We start from the raw sequence: 23,501 nt of genomic DNA on the forward strand, positions 1-23,501 counted from the left end.
AAATGTCTGCCCTTCTAAGGCAACAGGGGATTCTCTCTGACAGCTGTTTAATGCTCATTTCTTTCTTTTAAGGTTTCCTCTGCTTTTCTCTTCCACTGCTTAACTGGGAACTACACTCAGACACCACCACAGCCATGATTTCCTACAACCACACAAGGTGCCCCTTTTCAATTATGTCAGAGGGACTAAGGGTCACAAATCCTATGAACTTTTTAAGCTTACTTTGTTCCCCAGTCCCTACAGAGGGACTTACAGAGGTCTCTAATAGGGATTTATTCTCCACCAACTAATGCTTGTTGCTTCCTCAGGTAGAGCATTTAAAACCTCTAACCCTGAACATCCAAAACTGAATAGAATTGTTTGCAACGAAACCAAATCCACTGCTGCTAGAAGAATGAAATGTGGATGCACCTGTGTATCCACCTTCATCCCCAAACACTTAAATTTTCAAGGTAAGAACATAATCCTGTTTGTTCCTCTGCAGTGAATTTTCAGTCAGGTAAGAACAGATGATCTTGCCTCACTTTCTCAACCACCTGTTCTAAAAAAGAAACACAGTTTAGTAACATCACCCATAGCCAGTTCCACACTCATCCAGGTCTGCAAAGGTTTCCCCAAGTTTAGTGTTTTTCTGGGAGAACTATTATATATATAAAAATACATGTATATATGTATGTATGTATGTATGTACATATAAAACTCTGTAGATATTTGCATCTCTTGAGAGAGTTTTAACTTTCTAATCCCTGCCCACAGTAAAACCTCTCTGATGCAAATTTTTACTTAGAGCTCTATGAGAAAAACGAGTCAAATTAACTAGATTTTCCTCACTAACCATTTTCCTCCAGAGAACAGCATGCAGGATTAAGCACAAACCATTTTCCCCCCCTACTTCAAACAGTACTTTGTAGTCCATCTATTCCTTTTTTCTGCTGGTAAACGAGAACAAAACCTGTTCTGCAATCATGGATCTGAATGCTAGTGCTTCTAAGATATTTCTATTTTCATATTTAATTCTAGCAAATGAGCATTTTGAACTTTCATTAAGCTTCATTTCTTGATTTTTAAGCATTATCTTGACAGCAACCCATCTCCTGCATCTGCCACTGTTAGAAGACTTGCCTGGTGCTGAAGCACACTCTCTTGGAATGACTTTCTTCTGACTTCCACTGATGGTCCCACACATTCTAAGTACCTGCATATGTCAACACACAGTTCATTCACTTCGACACAAACCTCGAGTTTTTTCTTCCCTAGATCCAATCACAAATCCTGCTGGCCTACTAGGAATCAACATCCTGCCTTTCAGTTCAGTAAGAGACACCAGTTAAGGGGATTAGAATAGTGTCTAAACAGGTTTAAAATCTTTTGTCTTCTTCACTGAGCCAATTGCTTGGAGCTTCAGCATTTCAGCAGGGAAAAAGATTATTACTCCAGGGAAATATCAGTGGTTCTGATATTGTCAAAAATAATTTCAGTCACTCTTCCCTAAACTATTCACAGCTCTTCTATTTTGTGCAGAGCATTTTCAGCATAAAAGGTTCATAATAGAACAGCTTCTCCTCACAGTGGCTACACAGGTTTAACTCATGGTTTGTACTTCTGAGATCATGAGTTCAAGAATAATCTCATTTCTTCTCTACAGAACCAGCAATGCAGCTGAAGGATCGTAGATTTGCCTGGGAGATGGCAGCAGCCACGCATCAAGTGGTTCCTCATAGCTTGATAACTGTAGAAAACCACTATGGTTTGCTTCAGAAGACAACTGTAGTTATCTGTTCTCTCAAGAAACAAAGCATTCCTCTCTCTGATGAAGCATTTAACCTCAGATCAAACTGACAGATAAGATTCTGATGTGAAGATAAATAGAAAACTGCTTGGAGATGAAGGGCATTGAAATGTCTAAGGAGGTGAGTAATACCAAAAACCAGGGAGATTTCACAGTATCACAGTCAGGGACTGCTTGGATTTTAAAAAACTATTTGCCAAACTCCAAATGCAAACCAAAGCCAGTCATGCTGTAAGACACACAGGCTAAGAGTTAGTTGGCTGTACCTGCATTCAGTGGCTTTCAGGGGGATTAAGTTTACCTAAACCATCAGCAGATATAAATAATTTGCTTATGAGAAAGCATAAGAGGGAGAGACTCAGCTTTTGTTTACAGTGCCTCCCAGAGCAGCATCCCCCTGAGTGGCTCTGATTGACAGGCTTATTCACAGTTAATGGCAGTATCTCCAGAACTTCCCACAGATAATGCCAATATCGTTGTACTTTGTTAATGAATATTGGATTTCCTCCCCTCCCATCTCTGACAACACACAGGCTGAGCACCCGTATGAATGAATGAAAAGAACATCTTTTTCCTCTCTCAGCATTATAAAGATCTTATTTTTAATTGCTCCAGCACTGGTTCAGACAATCCAGAAGTTGGTTTACTACCTCTAAACATACTGTACTTATTCTAACCATCTGACTGAGCATGATTTTTACCTATTTCACTGTTACTAGGATCACACTGGGGTAACTTCCCTGCTACCAGGTACATCTATCAAGAACTTTTATTCTGCCTTGCAAGTAGCGGTGGTTACAAGTAGCAGCTACCCTGGTTAATCCCTCAAGGGATGCCAGGTACAAAAGCTCCAGGAATAGCAGTACTCAGCTGGTTCTGAGGCAGCTGAAACTTCCCAGCCCTGGTTTCTGGCAGGATGGAGTGGCTGTTTGGAGGCTGTGCGACCACGAGCACACGTTCGCCCGGTAGATGGCAACCGCGATACAGCCCATTGTATGAGCAAGGTCCTGAATCGGGAATGGGCTGCAAACGATGCTGTTCGTTCTGCCGGATTTGTCTCATTTCCCACTACACACTTCCAAAATCTTTACAGGCAGCAGCAGATAGATGAGATAGGGCAGGAACACTTGAGGGGGCAGAAGGAGAAGAAAGAAACAGATGGTAACATTCAGGTGATTCAGTTTCTAATCCAGAAAAATACTCTGATTCTGCAACAGAATTCAGTCAGTGCCTTTTATCTCGTTTTCCCCAGTTAACTTTTACAGGAGAAGCAGACCTGCCACATAAATTGAGTATCCAGGTAACGATCCCCTTTTTATTACAGCCTCATGATTCACTAGCACAGAGCAAAGAAAGGTGAGGCCAAACTGCAAGATTCCTATGGACCACAGAGAAGGACCGACACAGCAGAGCTCTGTCGGAAGCACCTTTGTGGTGCCCATTGCTTTTCATGTCAGATTCACAACCTTCCACACATTTATCCTAACAAACCTCCACTGAGACAAAGGCAGGTGGCTATTAGTATTTCCTGATTCTAAACCAGAATCACTATCCAAGGGCAGAGGCTGTGTGGGCTGGAGACAAAGCAGATACCTCCCTGCTCCACTGCAGGTGTCAATTCATTGGTATTTAGGCTCCTACCTTCCAAGAGATTGCAGCAGGAATGTCTGAGCCTGAATAGGAGTTAGAGACTAAACACCTTGAGGCATCTTGGCACAGAGTCTCCAAAAACTACATTGCAACGCACTTCATCAAAAAACAGGCAAACAAAAACCCCAACCAAACAAAGCTATGAAAGAAATTAATCTAGAAAGCCTTAGAGATTTTCATTGCCTGTTGAATCTATTTGGGCTAAATGGCAAGGCTCAAAAAGCTCATTTGATTCAAACTGAAGTCATTAAGGAAACAAATATACATTCCTCAAAGACAGGAAAAAGGAATCTGAGTCACATCAGCTGAAAGACAAGATACTGACGTTCAGCACAGTCATAACGAAATTCAAGGTCCTGGGCTCCAGGGGTTCATTCTGGACTCCTAAGCCTGAGCCTCCTGCTCAGCCCTTTGCTGGCAGCAAGGACTGCCTGCTGAACCACACGTCCTCCAGGTACCTTGTGCCACACATGATTCACAAATCCCTGCCCTCCGTCAGGTGCAGGAGATGTATTTATGGAGTGTGAATGTATGGACAGAGCTGAGGCAGCGCTGCCCTCGGGTGCTGAGCCCCAGCCAAGGTTACCTCTGCCTGCAGTGACCTCAAGACAATTCCTCTTCCTTTACAATGCACTCTGCTTCACAGAAAGGGACAATTTCTTACAAGTTTGTCATCTCTTAATGTGATATAAAAATGCTCAAAGACTGAATGCTTTCAAACAATTTCCTTCTAAGACTTGAACAATATTAAAGAACTCTGCATGAGCGTGGACATCCGAAACCAGCCTCTTTCACAAACTGAAAATTGATTCCATTTCACTGTTCCATCAGTCCTCAGATCTATTCCAGGCCACCACCACCCAGGATTAAAAACCTCCAGGGTTCAGACTCCTTTGTGGTCTGCAGATTGCATGCTGCAGAACAGATCCCAAGCAGCTGATACCAGCAGCCACTATTGTAACTCTCTAGATCTTACCATAGTAATTTCAGTTCTGAATTGCTGAGGTTGGACAATATTATCATTTGTATTTCAGAACACGTAAAAAAGACCCAGACATGACTGAGAAGTGTCTGTCGTGCAGGAATAGCAGTTCCCATTTATAATCAGAATAAGAGACAACATAAGGATGAAATGAAGTTACAAAAAGAGTCAAACAAGAAGGCAGTATCACAATCAGAACTAGAATCTGGATCTGCTGAGCAGTCCAGTATTGTATCTTTAGATTCACATCTTCATTAGATCAGTCTGTGGACTCATTAACATAAATTAGTATAAGCTGACATTGCCAACAAAGGAAACAATTGTGCATTCTGCAAACCTCACTTGTGCATTTCTGCCTCTGCAGCAAAAGGGAGGACAAACAGCAGCTCTCAGTGTTCTTTACACTACAGCCTTGTCCTCCATTCAGGAAGAAAAAAGGTTTTGAAAACATAATTCTCAGTTGAGACTGTACTAAACCTTCAGGATTTGGTGTCACAGTTTTGTAGCACCACTGTCAATGTCATACCAAGTTGAGGAGTATGACATGTTTAAGTTCAAGCATTAGAGGGATAACAGTGTGTCTGTTCAGATTGGAATCAAACTGCACCAACAAAATTCAAACCCAAACCAGGTCCTGTTCTTCACTCATTCCCCTGTACATGCAGAACAGGCAGAACTGCAGTATCAGGTCACATTTTATCTTTAGCTGATGGGCAGTTTCACAGAAATCTAACTTTAATCGAAATTCCTGTTAGCCAGCTGGTGCCAATTCACAAAATATCACCTGTGTGTCTGTTCTTCAGCTCAGCTTGTGCCATGGAGTGGTTTGGGTTGGAAGGGACCTGTGGAGATGCCCCAGGCCAAGCCCTGCCATGACAGCAGCTGCTCACAGACAGGCAGATGTTGGAGCCCCAGCTGAAGGCCAGCTCGAGTGCTTCTCCAGGCTAATCTGATGTACCACATATCTAAGCAAACAGGATTTTGCATGTCTGTGCACAACACTCTTTCATCAGATTACATGGGAAAAGTGAGCCTAGACATGCCAGAGCATATTTGAAAAATAGAGGATTACTGAATTTGCCATATCCCTTCTTGATTTTGGACTCTCCCAATGCTGCTGTAATAAGGACTAATGACATTATGTATAACCAAATTATGTAAAAGTTAATTGCATTCCACTCAGATTTCCTTTTCACATAGCAATCTGCTTCCTCATCCATGTACAGCCTACACAGAAAAGCAGAGATTTCACCGCAAAAAAAGCAACAGGTTTTGAAAAGTATCTCAGTTGATGAAACACCAGAAAGCTGCACAAGAGTGCCAAGAGTTCCAAACCACTGAAGATGAGTAAGCACAGAAGTAGATTGCAGGTAACTACGATACTGTGGGGCCAAATGATCAATTGAGGGACACTTAACTAACTTCCTGGATTTATTGAAAGTGGTTTAACTCTCCAGCTCCGTCCTTTCCCAAGTTTTCTGGCAGACAAACTCACCCAAATACGAAAAGGGAGGCGTTGCATTTGACAGCCTGGGCCTGACAAAGCTGCAATGTTATTTCTGAAGGCACAGGCTGCTCCAGGCAGCAGCTCAGCAGTGCCACACTCACGTCTGTGCAGGTGGCTCAGTGTCTATGACAGTGCAGAGGCAAAATCAGATCAGAGCTGTCACTGCATTTCAACAGAGCCATAGAAAGAGTTAATGAGGAAGTCAAGGCCAGGCTCAAGTGGGTGTCCTGAACCAGCCTGCAAAGGGATTCCTGAGCCCAGACCAGCTTTTGTTTAGGTCCAGACCCACTTGCATTGGAATGCTGGAAGTGCTGCCCAGGCACAATGCAGACTTTCTTCCCCTCCATCTATTTCTGCCTTTTCTTTGCACTTTGTCCTACGTTTGCACACTGACAGAGCTTCACGTACAGAAATATGTAATGCACATTCAGGAGTCATCACCCTACAAACAAAAAACTAGTTCCCTAACAGTCAGTTTATACGATATAGCAATAACTGGAATAGATCATCTTACTTCTGTAGTGCCAGAACACACAAATGATGCAATACACCCATTTCACATCTAAATTTCTGCACTTTGCTTTTTCAAACTCCTTGCAAATCAACAGGAAAGAAGCACACTTAGACAATGATAATGGCTTGATGGCTCTACTAGGAAAAGTAACATCAGTAAATGTGTGAGAACGATAAGAACTAGGATAAGAACAATCAATCATGGATTAATTATCACATTGACAGGCTATTTTTAATAATCCGACAATATAAATATATTCAGCTGGTAAAAAATATACTTATCAGCACAAATTGTAAGCCAACAAAAAGCGAAACTGATCTCACAATTGCTGGATATTTAACCAAAATTACAAAATTAGGTCCCATGAAAATGCAGCCAAAACTTTTAGTGCTGTCTACTTCATGATTGTAGGCAGTAAATTAAATGTATTTCAAGCAAATGAGTCCTGTGTTGAATAAATGAAGTTTTGATTTAAATATTAAGTGAAATAATCTTTTTTTAATTTATTTTAAATGCAAAAAACCCAGCCCCTCCTCCCTCAGATGTCTCCCATAGCACAAATTCATCTGCCACAGACATCAGTTACACAATTCCCTCCCTCCTACCCAATCTCCAGTCTACACTTGATGTGCACAATCACATCTGTAATCTCCAGAGCTTCCTAAGAGAAGAGCTCATTTTCCCCTGCGCGAGCTGTCAACACTGAAAAAAGAGCAACAGCCAACAATAGTCATTCTTTGAGCTCTGCACCTCCCAGCTCAGTTCAGACAACTCCGTGGCACACAGCCACAACCTGAGGCACTATAAATCCCAGTCTCATCAACTTCAAGAAAGATTTTCCAGAAGCACTGGAAAGAATCAAGGAAAAAAGTTGCAATCTCTTGACAGTCTCATCCCAGGATACTACATTTACATTTTTTACAAGTTTTACACATGAAGGTCCCTTCACATGACTGAAACCTCACAGACTGTACAAGCAAGGACAGAAGAAAGATTGATTCAAAGTTATCCTCAGCATACGGGGCAATGGTTGTTTTGGGGATTTTTTAATACACTTTACCCAAACTCTAGTCACAATACCAACCACACAGGAAAAAGGAACACACAAGCACAGTTCCTTCAAATTTAAGGAAAACTAGCAGTCCCATATGAAATCTCAATACAATAAAAGTAAATTTGGAGAAGAAAGAGTGCATTTTCAATACCAAACTATGACATGAAAGGATGGTACCCTCCCACTCACCTACTGTGAGGATGTTTGCAGAGAGGAAATGGCAGCAGTTTCCCTCATGGAGAATGGATTCTTCTCTTTGTGTCAAATCCCCTGCTAGAGATTTTGGAGAAGTCAGAGCCATCTCAAGCTTTCAGAGCAGCCTAGCAACAGTGCTTGCTCCAAGTCAAACAAAGCACTTCAGGGCAGATATCCGCAGAAAGTTTCAGTCAAGCAATGAAAATATCCAAGAAAAAGCAACAATTTCAGGATGTTGCTGGTTTGCTTGCTTTGGAAGTGCAAGTGAGTGCCTTCTCTGGAATTCCACATTCAGGAGACTGTCCTGGTTTAATTCTTCTGATACAGATTCCACTCATTGAGCAACAGAATTTGTAGTATCAGTGTGGAGAAAGAACCACGGAGCTCAGTCTTGACAGGAGGGATGTGAGGGGCCTTCCCAGGAGCACAGGAGTCACAAACATTCCGTGTATCTTCCCAGTGTTTCTTGCATGTGGCTACCCTGGAGAAGACATTTTTTTTAAACAGTGGAAGTTACTTTAAGTGTTTATTGTGAGGTATTTACTACAGGAACATAGTTAGGTGACGTACAATGGACTGACCTCAGCAGACAGAAGGCACCAACTCTTCCTTCCCTCACCCCAGGATTTTCCACAAACAGACAAAGCTTCATTTTTGCCAGCAGCAACTTCTCCAGAAACCAACATACTCATGCTGGGATCAATTATTTTATACACAAACACACACAGATATAATATATACACACACACTTAACTCAGTCATTCTGCAGAGCCAGTGAATGTATCGGGTACATTCCCAAAGGACTCTGCCTGATGTTGGCTTCTACCTTCACTTCCATCTCTAAGCCTTAAAAGCTCTTTGTCCCTCTTACCTTTTGTCAGCTGTCTCCATACTGTATCTCTTTGTCATTGTCTGGCATTCCCTTTCCCTCTTCTTACCCATCTTCTGCCCACTGGATACAGAAGACTCACCTTTCCAAAACTTTCAGTGGACACCTTCCTCAGAGAAAGAAGGTCAAAGAAGACTCCCTCCAAAACAGCAATCACACCAGGCAGAAACCTGGGATCCTACTTAGTGCTGGTAACTGTTTGAATCTCTGGGAGTCTCCTTCAGTTTGTAATTACAAGTTGAGCTCTGAAACACTGCCCTAACATGTTTTGTTGTGAAAGCACAGATCCAGTTTGACATTACTTTAAAGAGAGAGGGCAATGAAGCTCACTATTAATTACAGTGATTAGAAATAGAGGAGGGGGTCTGAGACATCTGTAGCAAAAAATGAGTAAGAGAATTTCCTTACAGAACATCTGCCTGTTTGAAGCTGTACCTCTCTCCTTGTCTTTAGTCCCTCATTCAGCTTCTTTGGGAAGTCACTTCCTCCCTGCCATTATCTTTTCACCAAGCCCCACCTTCTCCATTCTCTGTGCTGTCAAAAACTCCTCTGTTCAGAGGGAGCATCAGTCAGTGAAGCAACAGCCTTACGTGGAGCCAAATGCATGGCAACTTCATCTTTGGGACAGCAGTGCTTGGCAATATTAATCCTGTAAAAAATCAGTATCACTACAATCATTTGTTTCCACATTTAAATGGGAAATATCTCAAAGGGCATCCTGTGGCTCTGAAATAGTTTTGGGCATATCAAAGAGTGACATTCATTTGGCAAAGAATATCTTTATTACAGAGCACAGGTGGAGTAACTAAAACCAAAATTATAATCTTAGGGCATATTTCATAAATTGACGGGATTGAGGGGGGAGGAAGGTAATAGATTATCAAAGATACATCCTGTGCCCCCCAATATTCATTCTTGTACATGCTGTCACTTGTCCCTGTAATTGTATCCCTTGTCATTCCCTGACATGTACATAATTAGGTAAAAGAATACAGAGCAAACATTCTGCTTTAGACTGAATAAAAGCACATCACACATTTCCATGTATTCATTTAATACATTTCATGTATTCATTTTGTGCATCCCAAAATAAATGGTTTTTTTCTTCAGGTTAATCCTTGAACTGATACCAAAAATACACTTACTTACACAGAGCTGACTTGACTTTTTTAGAACAGAACCCAAAGTAGACGTTAGAAGGCATGTCAGCATTTAAATGAACTTGTCCAGGGAAAAAGCCAAAACTGCACTCAACAGCATTTCTGGAGCTGCTCAATTGCATGCTCTGGGCAGGCACTTCTACAGATGACAGGCACTGCCTCAGTTATCTGCTTTGGTCATCTGGGCAGCTCTCCTGACCACAATTTTATAGCCACTAGCCACAAAGTGCCATTTCTGGTACCTGGGCACTGAATGTTTAACCCTGGGATTAATCCAGGAAGCCACAGCTCATAGGACAGATGAAACTGTTTTAACATCAAGACAAGATCAGCCTATTATTTCCTTTGCAGAAAGCTGAACTGGTGGGTATTTACTCTGCAGACTCTCTCACCTCTTTGCTTCAGGGTTTTTTTTGAAAGGCCATTTCCGCTGTAGGAAGTTCAATCACTGTGACTCATTATACACCAAAGAACATATCCATGAGGGCGAGGAAGACTGAATGGGCACGGGTGCTCCTGCTGGTGCCAGACCAGCATCATTGCAGTGAAAGCAGATGAGCTTTACATTGATGTGGCTCGTTAAATATTTTATTGTCTTCAGTTATGTCAAATTAATGTTCTTTATGCTTTGTTATGATCTGAAAGTGAAGCTACTTTGAGGCAGCTATCTCTGAATGTCTTCACTTTCCATGCAAAAGATACTCCTCCTGCACTCACTCCCACCTTTTACAGCTTCCTACAGGTCTTCAGAGTTCCCTTCTTCTCCTCCCTATCTTCAGCATACCTGTGTTGGTAAAAAATAAAAGCCCAGCCCCTCTTCCCAAACTAATCCCCATAAATCCTACGCAGCCGATAGGAAAGTATACAATGAATCCCTAAAAATACAGATTGGCGTCTCAGAACAACATTCAGGGCCCAGACTTCCTATTAAACTAAATGAAAGAAGCTTTGGCTTTCCTGGAAAATCTATTGTGAAGGTTGTATGATGGAAAATATCAGTTGCACTGTCTGGAAATACCTCACCTCTGTTACAGTAGAAAGCACTGTGGCTCTGAGAACAGCACTGCTCATTGGCAGAAGACATTAAACAGCCAAAAGAGAGCAACTGGATCTGTTCAGACCACATGAACAAGATTTAAACTGTCTGCTCAGGCTAAGAGCCCTACCTGAGTATTATTGTGTGAGGTTCTGTATTCACTTGAAAAAAAGGACTTAAAACCCTAGAGACAGGATCCATATCACTTACAGACAATAAAAGCTGTGTACACCATTAACAATTCCCTAGCCATTTTTATATCACTGTAGTATTCAAAGCTTAACCCCACAAGACCTGCTTTTGTTCAGGGAGGTTTTGTGTGGCAGCCACAGAACTCAGACAAGCTCTGATATCCTCCCAGAATAGATACACTGATACCATGGATGAAACACACAAAAACTAAGTCATCACTTAAACCTGAATAGTTTGATCAGGAAGCAGATCAATGGATAAAAGATCAAAGTGCCATCAAATGAGAGGAAAAAATTAATACTTTAAAATATTTAAATGTGAGAGCTGGGATTTGCTTTTAAGCTGTAGTGTGGTTCCAGCTGACACGCTGCTCATTTTAAGGAATGCAGCTCCATTCAGTGGGCAATTGCACGGAGATAATCTGCACGCCCAGGCACGTCAGTGCACAGCCAGAGCAGCTCCAAAGGCGAGGAGGCTGCTCCAGCCCCATGGAACAAGGGGGTGAGCCCACACCTTAGGGTGTGATCCCGAATTCTTTTTCCCAAGGGACAGAGCACACAGCCAACACTCTGCCATGCAACAGAGTCCCCTGGCAAACAACTCGGTTAAAAGCAGAAAGTGAAGAAAAGGCAATCAAGAGGACACCAGAATACCTTTCTGGCAGCCTGGTGTTTTTTCACCTTCACCCAGAACAGAGTCATCCCACTTAAAAGGAACACTTAATATTTGTCAGCTTTTCCTCACCCGCCCCTTACAGCCTGAGCTGGAGCTGCACACGCAGGAGCCCTGCATTTTTGTTGCATGATGTAACTGCATATTCCTTATGCAAGTAAGGAGACTTATTATTAAAGCCAAATTATTTATTTCAGGTTTGTATGGACCATGTCATATGACTTTAGCATTCACTTTATGAAACAAAATGTGAAATTTTAAACAATTTCTATCTATAGGGATATACTTGTTTGTAATCCCTTTCCCTATTTATCCTGAATTGCCAAAACCCCTCTTGGTTTCACCATCATTACTTGTCCCCAGCCAGTTCCCAGACCTGTCTGAAGTGACAATGGAAACACAACAGCCTCTTGCTTCTGAAGAACATTTGCATTTTGTATTAGCAAGGGAGAACAGGCAATTTCTATTAGGAAGCAAAGGGAACTAATTAAGCAAAGCTCTAAATCTCATCCAATAGCTTGGCTCAAAAGAACTTCGAAAATAAAAGTTTCATACTCTAGACCACCAAAAACAAAAAGCCTCAGAGAAGAAATGAGGGGAGGAAGATCTCCTTGTTAGGAGACAGACAGAAAGTGAGGACTGCTGGAAAAGGTTCTGCTGCACTTGGGAATTTGTGAGTCATACTAAGGAGGAGATAGACTATGGGCTCCAGTGCCACTCGTAATCAGGAGATCTATAATTCTAATAATGCTCATGCTGGCAGTCTTGGTCTCTCTCCAGAAGTCTGATTTTTTTAAAAATTTTTTCTTCAATTTCATCTAAATGAGCAGGAATTTCTTTTAAGAATAATGTCTTTAATCAAACTGCTTTAATTCTGTACAGCAGCTTATTGCTGCACTGATTAATCTCTTGGATATTAAGGAATAATTTATGCTGGGGGAGTTACAAAGAAGGTGGCAACTTGTGTTCCCCTTTCACAAGCCAATGGCAAACAATCAGCTTGCTCCGGAGGATGCCTGGTAGGGCCAAACACAAGAGCCCAAGCACAGGCAGACAGACACTAAGAGAACATTGCAAACAAGAAAAACACGGTTGTGCTTGGCAACTTCAAGAGAACGCTGCAGTTTTAATTTTCTTTTTTTCGAAACATCCAAACCAATTTCTTAAATGAGTGAATCTCCTTCTTCATTAGCAGGAATGGGTCTGGGAACCACTCAATCCATCCTCATTTTATCAAACAGAGGGCAGTGACGTGCAGACATGGGAACTACAAGGCAGTAAGTCTTTAGGGCCTGATCCAATAAATATCAAAGTACAGCTCTGCTTCGCTCTCCACCTTATCGTGGACTTTAGTACTTCGTTAGTCAATAAATAACATTACTTCAATAACCTCATCTCAGTCTAAACTCACAGGAGGGAAAGAAGTGGGATAGGTCATTTTATACTGTAGGAGACAAAAACCTGTTGTTTAAATAGAAAATATTTCCCATAGTCCTTGCAGCAATCACACTTCATAATGCCATTATAACTCATCCCAAAGTTGTGTTTTTGAGATTCTCCTCTGCAGGCTATAGAACTTCTTCCAGGCACCTCAGTTGCAGCTGCCATTGTTTCCTCAGGCTCCATTCCTTACTCCTTTTTATTTTGTTGTTGTTTTTTAAATTAATAAAACACAAATTACATGTTTTCAGTTAAAGGCAGAGAAAACTTCCAGAAAGTCCATTCCAGCATCTAAGGGCAGTAGGAAATCCGGAATAACAAGCGGGGGGGGGGGGGTGGATGTTGAAGGGGAGAAGTGGAAGGGAGGAGCTTCTTTTAAGTTATCTTACAGTAACTAATCCTGCAAGGAGAGCTGAGAGGAGACATCCTCTGTACACCAGATTGAACACAAAAAGTGCTACTGCAAGTTTCAAGTTTCAACATAATGGTCCTTGGCAAACAACACCTCAGGGAATGGGAACTACAGAGCTTGTGCAGCACTTTCAATCTCTCCCAGGAATGTTAACATGGAAAGCTCCTTCACCTTCCCACCAGATTTCCCTTGTCATGTCTGAGGCAACCCAGAGCTCCCTGGCAACTATTAAGATGTCAGAAGATTCTACAGGAGCCATTCCCTAATTAAATGGAAACAAGTGAGGCTGTGATGGACAATAAAAAATGCAGGGCCAGATCAGAACCAGGTATACCAAAATCAGTCTCTCAGGTTTCATGCTGTATTTGTGATGCAAATGGATCTGAAGTCCTCACTCAGGTCATGCTTGTCTTGATGTCTGCACCCAAAATTTCGCTCAGGACTGAGCAGCCTCATGTGCAGTCTGTGAGACTGCAAAGTACAGAAAAAGAGCAGGAAGGAAGCTCAGAACTTTGTCTCAGCATGTGTAAAGGTTTGTCACAGCCTGCACTGTGCAGGTACCTATCCAATGACTCTGCTGTGCACCTACGTGTGCTATGGGGAAGCGCTCCACCCCCACAAAATGACGGCAGATTAAACAATGAATAAAAAATTTGGAAATTCCCTACAGATTTAGAGTCTGTGCCCTAAGCAGTAATGTGGAGACCAGAATTCCACAGTGACTTGCAGCAAAAACTGGGCTGGGGAGTCGTACACAGTGGCTATGGATAGCTGTCCCATTGGAACAGGGCTTGGCTCATGTCATGCAGGGCCTTCCTTCTCTTCCAGCTGAGCCTGGATGCAGGGTCTGTACCTACTGCTCATGTCACAGCTGCCATCAGGAATTGTCACAAGTGATGGACACAAGGTTTGCATCATCCAGCAAGACCAACAGGAGCAGAGGTGAACTCACAAATGAGGTCAAGACAGTGGAAGTGGAAGAAGATTCAGGTATAACACTGGAGAATCTATTTCAGTAGTAAGATCAGGTCAATGTAAGCTTTTCATGGGAAGAAATGGGTAATTTTAAAGATAACTAATGCAGAACTGAGATATCTGGGTGGATGAAAATTGTGTTGCAGTAAATTCAGATGATCCTTGGGAAACTGCAAGACTATCTTTGCTGAAAAACCTCTCCAGCCTCATCCTATAACCCACTCAAATTCATTTATGCAGTCATTTTCTCAGCTCTGGACAAATTAACAAGAAAAAATTCCAGTGATATTCACAAGTATGTTGTCCCCTTTGTGCTGTATTTAGGAACTGAGGGCTCTGTACCATTTATTTCAAAACCAAAGTGAGATTGTGTCGTTTTGAAACTATGAGTACATAGAAGAACCTTGCACACCACATATTTTATTGCTTTGTTGTTCCTGCAGGACCATTCACTAAGATGCTCTCAGCCACCTTGGGTAAGTATGGAGTAGCTTTTAATTCAGCTAAATTACAGAAATGATGAATGAAAACAAAAGCCTTTTCAGATAATGTAGAAGGAGTTGGCTATAAACTGGAATGTTATCCCTTTTTGCAAAGCCAGAACAAACTTGTTCTTTGGCTGAGAATGATCAAAATATGCTGCATTATAGGAGTTCATCTTGCCAATAGAGTCATTAAATATAAGACTCAATGAGCCCTGAGTGTTTCAAGATTCAGTTACATAGGTTTATATTATAAAACTGGGCATGACAGAAGCTGTTCTGGTAAAATACTGCTTATTGAATAGAAAAAGCCTATTGTTAACTGCTGTGCCATGACAAATATCTGTATCTGGTCATGGACTCTACTCTGTGTGATAAATCCTCTGTGCCCAAAGCAGACAGCCTGTGACAAGCAGTGCTCCTGCTGAAGAGCTCAGAGCCAAGTTAACGTCTCTCCCTGTCCCCCACAGCCAGTCCTGAGGCCACCAGAACACAGTAACTCTGACACCACTCAGCCTTGGCCACACTTAGATAACTCACTGTGTCCTCAGCACTCACCGGCCTTCCCTCACACCCCCGTCCTTCACTTGCACTGAACAGTTTCTCATAGCTAATCTCACTGGGCAAAAAGTAATTCTCCCCAGCACAGTTTCTACCCCCTCAGTAAGGACAAAAAAAGCTCTCTCAATAGACAAAACTTTCACCACATTCTTTTGAACAATAACTTAACTTCGAGCTCCATTCTGAACATGGCATCAATTTCGCATCTCAAATCAACCACAAATCTTAATCTACTTCTGTTTTATTTTATAACAAGCAACCTACCTCTACCATGAAACAAAACATGGTTCTAGAAGTTATCACCCTGAGGATTCAGGGTATTTTTAAGACCTACATCTGAACCCTGAGGCATTTGGAGCATACACAGCCCTAGCAATCCAGCCATCCTTATTATTTGCCACGTCTCTGCAAGCATTACCCACACTTTTATGCCAGGAAAGAATTGAAAATTCTTTCTCTATAGCCCAGAAGAACAAGCAAAATTTTTTTAAAAATTAAAATATTAAAAAAAAAAACAAAAAACCAAACATGCATATCTTTTCAAAGGGTCATGCATGTCTTTCCTCTCAAATTAAGACTTGGCTGTTCAGTCACAGAATCAGCAACATTCTATTGCTAAACTGGTATTTTATTTAAATACCTGAAATTTATTTTACATCCAACCTCTCTTATCCAAGTCAGTTTTCATTTTGGCTCAGTACACCTGGGAAAGCTCAAGGCTCAGGTTAGCAGCTCAGAATGAATGCAGTCATCTTTCATATTGAAAAAGGCAGTTGTCCAGTTAGAAAAGTCTAAACTTGAATCACAAATGTGGTTTTCTTCATCCCTACAAGCTCAGAGAATCTAAAAATTTAGGACTAACAGAATTCCCAGGTTCCTGATTTTTATGAACAAGAGAAAGTATGATAAAACAAGCATTAGACATGATGTTCTTTCCATTCTCCCTCTTCCTTAAAAAAGACAAGAGGAAAAGTAGCAGCAAATTCAGTTACAGCCATAAGGCTGTGCACACTCCTGGGATAAAGTATTATAAATTTTGTTTCGAATGCCCAAGAGTGAGCAAAAGTGTTAAAAGTACACCAAAACGACTGCTGTAAGAGAAAGTAGCAAAGCAAGCCCAAAGCAAACGCCGCACTCACCTTTGTGTGTCCCGGCCGGGCAGTGCAGACGGGCTGTCCCGGCTTCTGGGCGCGGAGCGTCCAACCTTCATACCCGGGACAAACCTGGCAGGAGGGAGGGACCTGCGGAGTCGCAGCGAAATCCCGCCCCGCTTTTACATGTTGAGGGCTCTCAGCTCTCTGATCACAAAGCAGCTTTACAGCCCGTGTTCAAACAGTTCAGCTCCAGGGTAACAAGTTCAAAGTGGGAGGAGGCAAAAGGAATCGGAGGGTGGTAACAATCCCGAACAGACGTTTCGTTCCTTTTGCATCCGCAGAACCTGTTCTTCAGGTTGGAAACTGAAACATCTGCCCGGTGCCCTGTTTGAAAGCTGCGCTCCGAACCTCTTGTCTCCTAACAGGTCTGCAGAGGTAAAATCAGATTTTACGATGCACAGACAAGTAGCCTGTGGGAGGAAAAGTTAATCATTGCTGAGCACCGAGGGTTTTTACATTTTGGACTTCCGTGTGGTAATGTCGGTGAAGCAGCACGCTCCCCTGTCAGGTCTGTTAGAAGGAAAAGCAGAGAAGCATGGCATGGAAATCAAGAAACCTGGCTGGCGAAAACTTAATCAAAACACAGCAGCTACGTTTTAAGAGATAATGGCGGTTTTCTGAAGTCACCAGTATCAATCAGAATACAAAGTAGAAGAAACAGATTTTTCTGGCAGAGCATAGTGTAACAGCTAACATTATATGCATGTCTGTTTATATCTATGTACGAATATATATATGAAAGCGTATGAAAGTAAGTTTTCTACACAAAATGGAAAGGTTTCTGGCATGCTGCACCTCCTCAGTTCAAAACACACTGACAGAACCCCCACCCTTCAAAATAACACAAAACAACTTTTAGAATATAATAAAATCCATATAATAAGTCACAATGAGCATATGCACAGAACTTACACACTTCAAGTGTTGTAACATTTGTTGGCAGAGTCCGACCTTCAGCTTTAGAAATGGTTTCCAATCTAATAATTAAGTGGTCATTAGTTGGGATTTCAGCTTTGCAAAAAAACCTCTCAAGCTCTTCTTTGGTTCCTTGACCCATAAAGTAAGAAAATCATATTTACCCACCTCAATAAAATGGCGACAAATATGTGTGGTGTTTTTATTGACAATTGAGCTGTGGGACATGTGAGATCACAGCTCTGCTTTTAAACAAAAATCAAAACACGAGAGATGGGATTGGAATTCTGAACAAAATGATCCAAGGATTGGGCAATAAATTTTAATCCTTAATATTTTTTAAATGCTACAATTTAGGGTGGCAGCTTCAAGTTTCTTATTTTATAGCAGATCCCCAATATTTAAGTGTGAAAATGTCCCATTCCAGATCCCATTTCCCGCGGGACATTTCCTTATGCAGGTGCGCCCCCTACTGCTGAGCGACATAAAATGTTCCAATGGTTTTTTCCCTAATTCCACTGATTTTACAGCTACAGAGGGAACGCTCCGCAATTCCACTGATGCGATACACCCCAGCAAATAAAAATTCAGCAGCGCCTGGAGCAGGGACGGAGTGATTAAGAACGCTTGCTTATCTGTAAGATTCATCACAGCTTTACTCACCACGCGCAACTTCTGATGCAGTTAAATTAGAACTTTGATGCCACAATCTGTGCACTAATAGGCTACTGAAAGAACTACAAATATCCAGTTTATTTGTGGTTATGTTTGGCCACAGGCCTTTCTTTGCTTCTGAACCACAGGGAGGAAAAAACTCACCAAGCTCTTGCTCTCACAGCACTTTCCAGTGAGTTCCTGCCATATCAGTCTGTAAATTCTTCAGGAAAACACCTACTTTAATTACTGTGAAAGTAGCTTTGTCAAATAAATTAATTAAATGCAGAACTGTTTAACTGCCCCTTCACTTTAGCGTGCTGCAAAACTGAATTTAAAACAATGTGACATTAAAATCTGCTAGGAAAAAAAAAAGTGTTTTGGCAAAAACAAATGTACCCGAGCTCAGAGTGTAAATATATAAACACACACACACAAACATGTATAGGCTGTAAACATTTACAGGATGCTGCTACCTTTTTTAAAATATTATCATTATTTAATTTGTTTTTAATTAAGAAAATAAGAATTTACAGAAGTTATATTATATTCTATTTAAACAGCATTATATTTAAACCTCAGGCACAGCTGCAAGAGCCTCATGGCAGGTAGCAGGACTCTGGCTGTCTCCCTCCATCGAGAGGCCAGTGAGCTTTACGACAAGAGTCACCAGGCAGCAGTCCAGTCAATTCCTTGAATTTATCAGGAATTCTGATAAGAGTCCAAATCCCACCTGTTCCCAGTGGTTCGGCCACAAAGGAACCTCCGGCAGGCACTGAGGGATTGATGTGGGGACTCTGGCACTGAAAAAGCAGTTCTGTCACACCCCCGCAGCCTACAGCCTTTATCCCCTGGTACCAGGATTTTGGAGATGGATGCACTGACATGTTGATGTGTTTGTAGCTTTCGTGTGGAGGTGGCCTTTGTTGTTTGCCTCATGTACAGCTCGCCAGGAAACAAAGGGCAGTTTGTTCACTTCCCCCTTGTAAACAGCTCATCTTTGAAGGGATGCAACGAGGCTTTCACAGATGTTAAAGAAGCAATGACAGGACACTGAATACACCTTCCTTCTAAATTATCCCTGAGCTGCGGAAGGGCTGGAGCATTTGTACAAGATTGTGGAGTGCTGCACCTGCCTGGGGAGGTGCGATTTGGTGTGTTCCTCGTGAAATGTGCTCTGCTCTGAAACATCCAAGACCTCATACTTTCACTGTTCTTACCTCCTCAGCTGTGATCCCGCTGCCCCATCCCGCTCCTTTTCCCTCCTCTTTCCACGCCCCTTCCCACGCCTCTCACTGTCCCTTTCCTCGCCCCTTTTCCCACCCCTCACAGCCGCTTCCCTCTCCTCACATCCCCTTCCCGCCCCTTTTCCCTCCCCACGACACCGCCTTCCCTCCCCTTTTCCCGCCCCTCGCGGCCCCTTTTCCCAGCCTCTTCCCCTCCCCTTCCCGCCCCTCACGGCCCCATTTCCCAGCCTCTTCCCCTCCCCTTCCCGCCCCTCACGGCCCCATTTCCCAGCCTCTTCCCCTCTCCTCCCGCCCCTTTTCCCGCCCTTTTTCCCCCCTCAGGGCGGGGGAGGCGTTCCCGGCCCCTTCGCGCGGCCCCGCCCCTTTTCCCGCCCCGCACTGACGGGGTATCCCTGCGCGGGCGGCGGGTGCTCCGCCGCTGCCGGGGCCGCAGCTCCTCCGCGCGGCTCCTCAGGGCCCGTGTCCGTCCGCCCGCCATGGCGGCGGCGGCGGGCCCGGCGCGGCTGGTGCGCTGCGGGCAGAAGGACGAGCTGTACCGGGCCGGGCTGCGCAGCGGGGCCGGCACCGCGCTGCAGGGGCTGGCGGGTAATGCCTCCGAGGGGGGTTGGATCCACCCCGAGCCCTCCCGGGTGTTCCAGGATCCGCCGGCACAGCGGGGCCCCCGGCCCGCGGCCGCGGCTCTGCATGGGGGTCGGAGGGGGCGAGGGGGCTGGTGGCGTGTCGGGGAGGAATTCCCCGGGAAGGGCTCGGGTGAGCACGGATTTGGTGTAACGTGACAGCCGCGCCCCCGTCCCGCAGGTGCCCGGCCGTGGCTGGAGTGGAGGAGGGAGGTGGAGCTGCTCTCCGATGTGGCCTATTTCGTGCTGACCACGCTGTCAGGTAACGCCCGGAAAACTTCTCTGTCATTTTTTAATCGTTGTTTATCATTTCTCCCAACATCTGAAAGCTGAGGGGCCAGTCCCGCGGCTGCTGTGCTGGTGATCACCACCTGAGACTGCCCAACAGCAGTTCTCTTTAGCATGCAGGGTGGTTTGGTTTGGATAAATGCCTTCTGGTAGATCTAAAACCACGAAAGTGTCGGAGTTGGGTTCAAATGCACTTTATCAACACAGATAGATGTTCTAAAAGCAATTTTTAAAAAAAAGTAGGAATGTATGACATCATGAAAAGTACCCCTGCTTTAAGCCTGAAACTGTTGCAGCAGATACTGGATGCCACCATGGTGCTCATCCTAATTCAATGCAAAAAAAATGGGCTATTTCCGAAACTGCAAAGCCTGATGAGTTGTGGCCTGAACAGCCTGTCCCCACTGCTCACCACATCCAGAACGATCCTCCAGCTGCCCTCTGACCCTGTTTTCTGTTGAAAATATTGTTTAGGTTATCAGACTCTGGGAGAAGAGTATGTGAACATCATTCAGGTTGACCCAAGCAAGAAGAAGGTGCCTTCTTTCCTTCGACGGGCCCTCTTCATTTCCCTGCACACCGTGGTACCTTACTGCCTGGAAAAGGCACTGCTGCACCTGGAACACGAGCTGCAGATGGAGGCTGAGGAATCCAGGACTCCAGAGAACCCCCCTGCACCTGGCTTTCCCAGCAGGACCTTAATTCGCAGCTGGATTCGGAAGCAGGTTGGGGAGCTCACAGAGCAGCAGAAGAAAACAGCCTCCCAAGCTGTGTATGTCCTTAAACAATCCATCCCTCTGCTGCACCGGCTCCACCTGGCAGTGTTCTACATCCAGGGCATGTTCTATCACCTGTCCAAAAGGATCACAGGGATCTCATACGTAAGTGGTTTTGTTTGAAGATGTGTCCACTGCAGAATTTTGGCCTCTTCTGGGGTGCCATATGTGTAAATGGGATAAGGAATTTGGCTGTGGCCGATTATATAAGCGGAGCAGAGGGGTGAGAGGCAAGGTTTTGCATTATGTGAGAGGTAATGAGTCCCTGCAGTCAAGAGGCTACAGGTAATAAACATGAATGCAGTGTCAGAAGTTAATACCCCTGTGTAACTTCAGCCTGTCTGCCACAAATACACTAAAAGTGAAAGGTGACTTGATAAATCCATGGGAAATACTGTTTTGAACAATACCTAGTACACATTTAGATACCACTTTTCTGTATAAAGAGCTTAATTTTGTATTTTTAAAAAAAACCATCAGTCACTGGCCTAGAAATTTGTGTAGACACAGAGTTCCTCAACAATTCCAAACATCAGTGTGGGAAAGAGGTGTCCGACTATCTACTCAGAAATTAGTAAGGGAACCAAACCAATTAAAGCTGCAATCTTTATGGGCAGAGAGCAGCTAAGTCCAGCCTGACTCAAGATAGTTACACCTCCCAAGAGGCAGCTGGTCGAGAAGTCCTAAAATGTCAATTTTTTGCACACAGTGATAATCCCAAATCAAGTTTATTGAAGGTGGGGAGAGGGAGAACAGTTTCATAAAACTGCAGTAACAAAATGTATATTTCTGTGAATTCTGTAGCTGCATTTTGGAGGGCTGCAAGGAGAAGATCAGAGTATCCGATCAAGTTACAAGTTTCTTGGAATAATTTCACTCTTCCACCTTCTGCTGACCATTGGAGTTCAGATGTACAGCTTCAAACAGAAGCAGAGAGCAAGGCAGGAGTGGAGGCTGCACCGCAACCTCGCTCACCAGAAGTAAGAGGTGGTTCTTACTTCCTAGGAAAGAGGTGGGAATGTCATAGCTGTCATGAACAGGGACAACACAGGAGTAATTTAGATTACAACCTGATGTAATGTACCATTTAATTAATTAGCAAAACTAATTCCTCACTGGTTTGTGCATCTCTTGGATTTCATGCTTTGGTGTTTTTGAGATCTTCATGAAAAGGGTTGATACTCGAGCACAGGGTTTATTTCAGGATGGTGTTATCAAGTATTTCTTACAGCCAGGGTAAGTGCAATTAACCCAACTGTGCCTGTGTTAATTAGGAGCACGAGCAAGGAGCCAGCTCCCGGGCGCCAGTCGCGCTGCACGCTGTGCCTGGAGGAGCGGAGGCACAGCACAGCCACCCCCTGCGGGCACCTGTTCTGCTGGGAGTGCATCACTGCCTGGTGCAACACCAGGGTGAGTACACAGCACACGCACACTGCAAAGGGCCCCTCAGCCTGGCTGCTAATGACCTGTGTCTCACTAAGGCACCCAGAGCTGAGCAGCACCCATGCAGTTGTTGAAATACAGTAACTGACATTACACAGGTGAGGTCAGTAAGGTGAGCACTTTAAACTGGGCCGGCTCAGGTGAGCTTGTACCACAGTTGGGACTGAAAAATTCTTTTCTGAAAGTAGCTAAGCAGTTGTATTTGGATTTTTTTAAACTTTTAAACAGAACTATTCAGTACGTCTCTTTTCTTTCTGTAGGCAGAATGTCCACTGTGCAGAGAAAAGTTTCATCCTCAGAAACTGATCTACCTACGGCACTACCAAATGTAAAGGAAAAACCTCCTGGCTCCTGACAAGGGCCTCAGCTCATACTCTCATACTTGTCCTACAGCTTGGGCTGGTCCAAGAAGAGGCTTTATTAAACTGGAAACTGCCTGTGCAAGGTGGCACTACATTCCTGTATGACGGAATAAAGCTATTTCTGCTTCTACCCTTCTGTCTCTTCTGATGTAGCCCTTGACCGTATTAAAAATGGGTTTCTAAAACATGTTTAACACAAGCTTAATAGTTTTCTTCATTTTGGACAATGGAAAACTTAAATTCTCATTCTCAAAATACAAATGTAGATAATGAGTCCTCCACCCTTCTGTAACATCCTTAAGGTATTAATAAAATTCTGTGATTTAAGAGTCCCTTTCTCCTTTTTAACATAGTAATGTCCATGCTGTGGACTTCAGTGGCAAAGAACAGAAGCTGTACACAAAGCCTGAGTTTAAGTGCAGTGGAAGTTCTGGTTATAAATGCCATGTGCCATTGTGTTAGCAATAAAGCAGGGTTCTGTGATTTGACAAACTGAAATCTGCTTAGATCAACAGAAGCAATAAATGCAAAGCCC

The 23,501-nt window shown here is 43.4% G+C and overlaps 2 protein-coding genes across 5 annotated transcripts in view; one reads left to right on the forward strand and one right to left on the reverse strand.

Annotated features, from left to right (window-relative positions):
- The window catches only part of PLCH2 (phospholipase C eta 2), a 74,281-nt gene extending 57,461 nt beyond the window's left edge, over positions 1-16,820 (reverse strand). Inside the window, exons 1-2 of one of the 4 annotated variants that reach the window (XM_042031984.1) lie at positions 16,650-16,820; positions 7,686-8,172 (exon numbers count right to left, since the gene is read on the reverse strand). In XM_042031984.1, the coding sequence (XP_041887918.1) occupies positions 7,686-7,797 (112 nt within the window). In that variant the 5' untranslated portion in view covers positions 7,798-8,172; positions 16,650-16,820. Of the gene's footprint in view, positions 1-7,685; positions 8,173-8,562; positions 8,641-8,662; positions 8,808-16,649 lie in introns of those variants that run through there. The other 3 variants (XM_042031999.1, XM_042031985.1, XM_042031986.1) reach the window with 3 other exon arrangements.
- Positions 16,821-19,867: 3,047 nt separating this feature from the next.
- On the forward strand, positions 19,868-23,295 carry PEX10 (peroxisomal biogenesis factor 10). The gene is made up of 6 exons (XM_042032006.1): positions 19,868-20,065; positions 20,279-20,359; positions 20,860-21,266; positions 21,966-22,141; positions 22,436-22,571; positions 22,865-23,295. The coding sequence occupies exons 1-6, from the start codon at positions 19,957-19,959 to the stop codon at positions 22,934-22,936; spliced, it is 981 nt and encodes a 326-aa protein (XP_041887940.1). The 5' UTR covers positions 19,868-19,956; the 3' UTR covers positions 22,937-23,295.
- Positions 23,296-23,501: the final 206 nt, after the last annotated feature.

This window comes from Corvus kubaryi, unplaced genomic scaffold, assembly GCF_017639235.1.
Source record: "Corvus kubaryi isolate FWS band 111438036 unplaced genomic scaffold, C.kubaryi_AGA036_p1.0 37352, whole genome shotgun sequence".
Lineage (NCBI taxonomy): Eukaryota > Metazoa > Chordata > Aves > Passeriformes > Corvidae > Corvus > Corvus kubaryi.

Coding starts and splice junctions, on each gene's coding strand:
- PEX10 (XM_042032006.1), top strand. CDS start 19,957: ATGGCGGCGGCGGCGGGCCCGGCGCGGCTGGTGCGCTGCGGGCAGAAG. Junction 20,066..20,278: donor CGCGCTGCAGGGGCTGGCGG/GTAATGCCTCCG, acceptor CCCGTCCCGCAG/GTGCCCGGCCGTGGCTGGAG. Junction 21,267..21,965: donor GGATCACAGGGATCTCATAC/GTAAGTGGTTTT, acceptor TGAATTCTGTAG/CTGCATTTTGGAGGGCTGCA.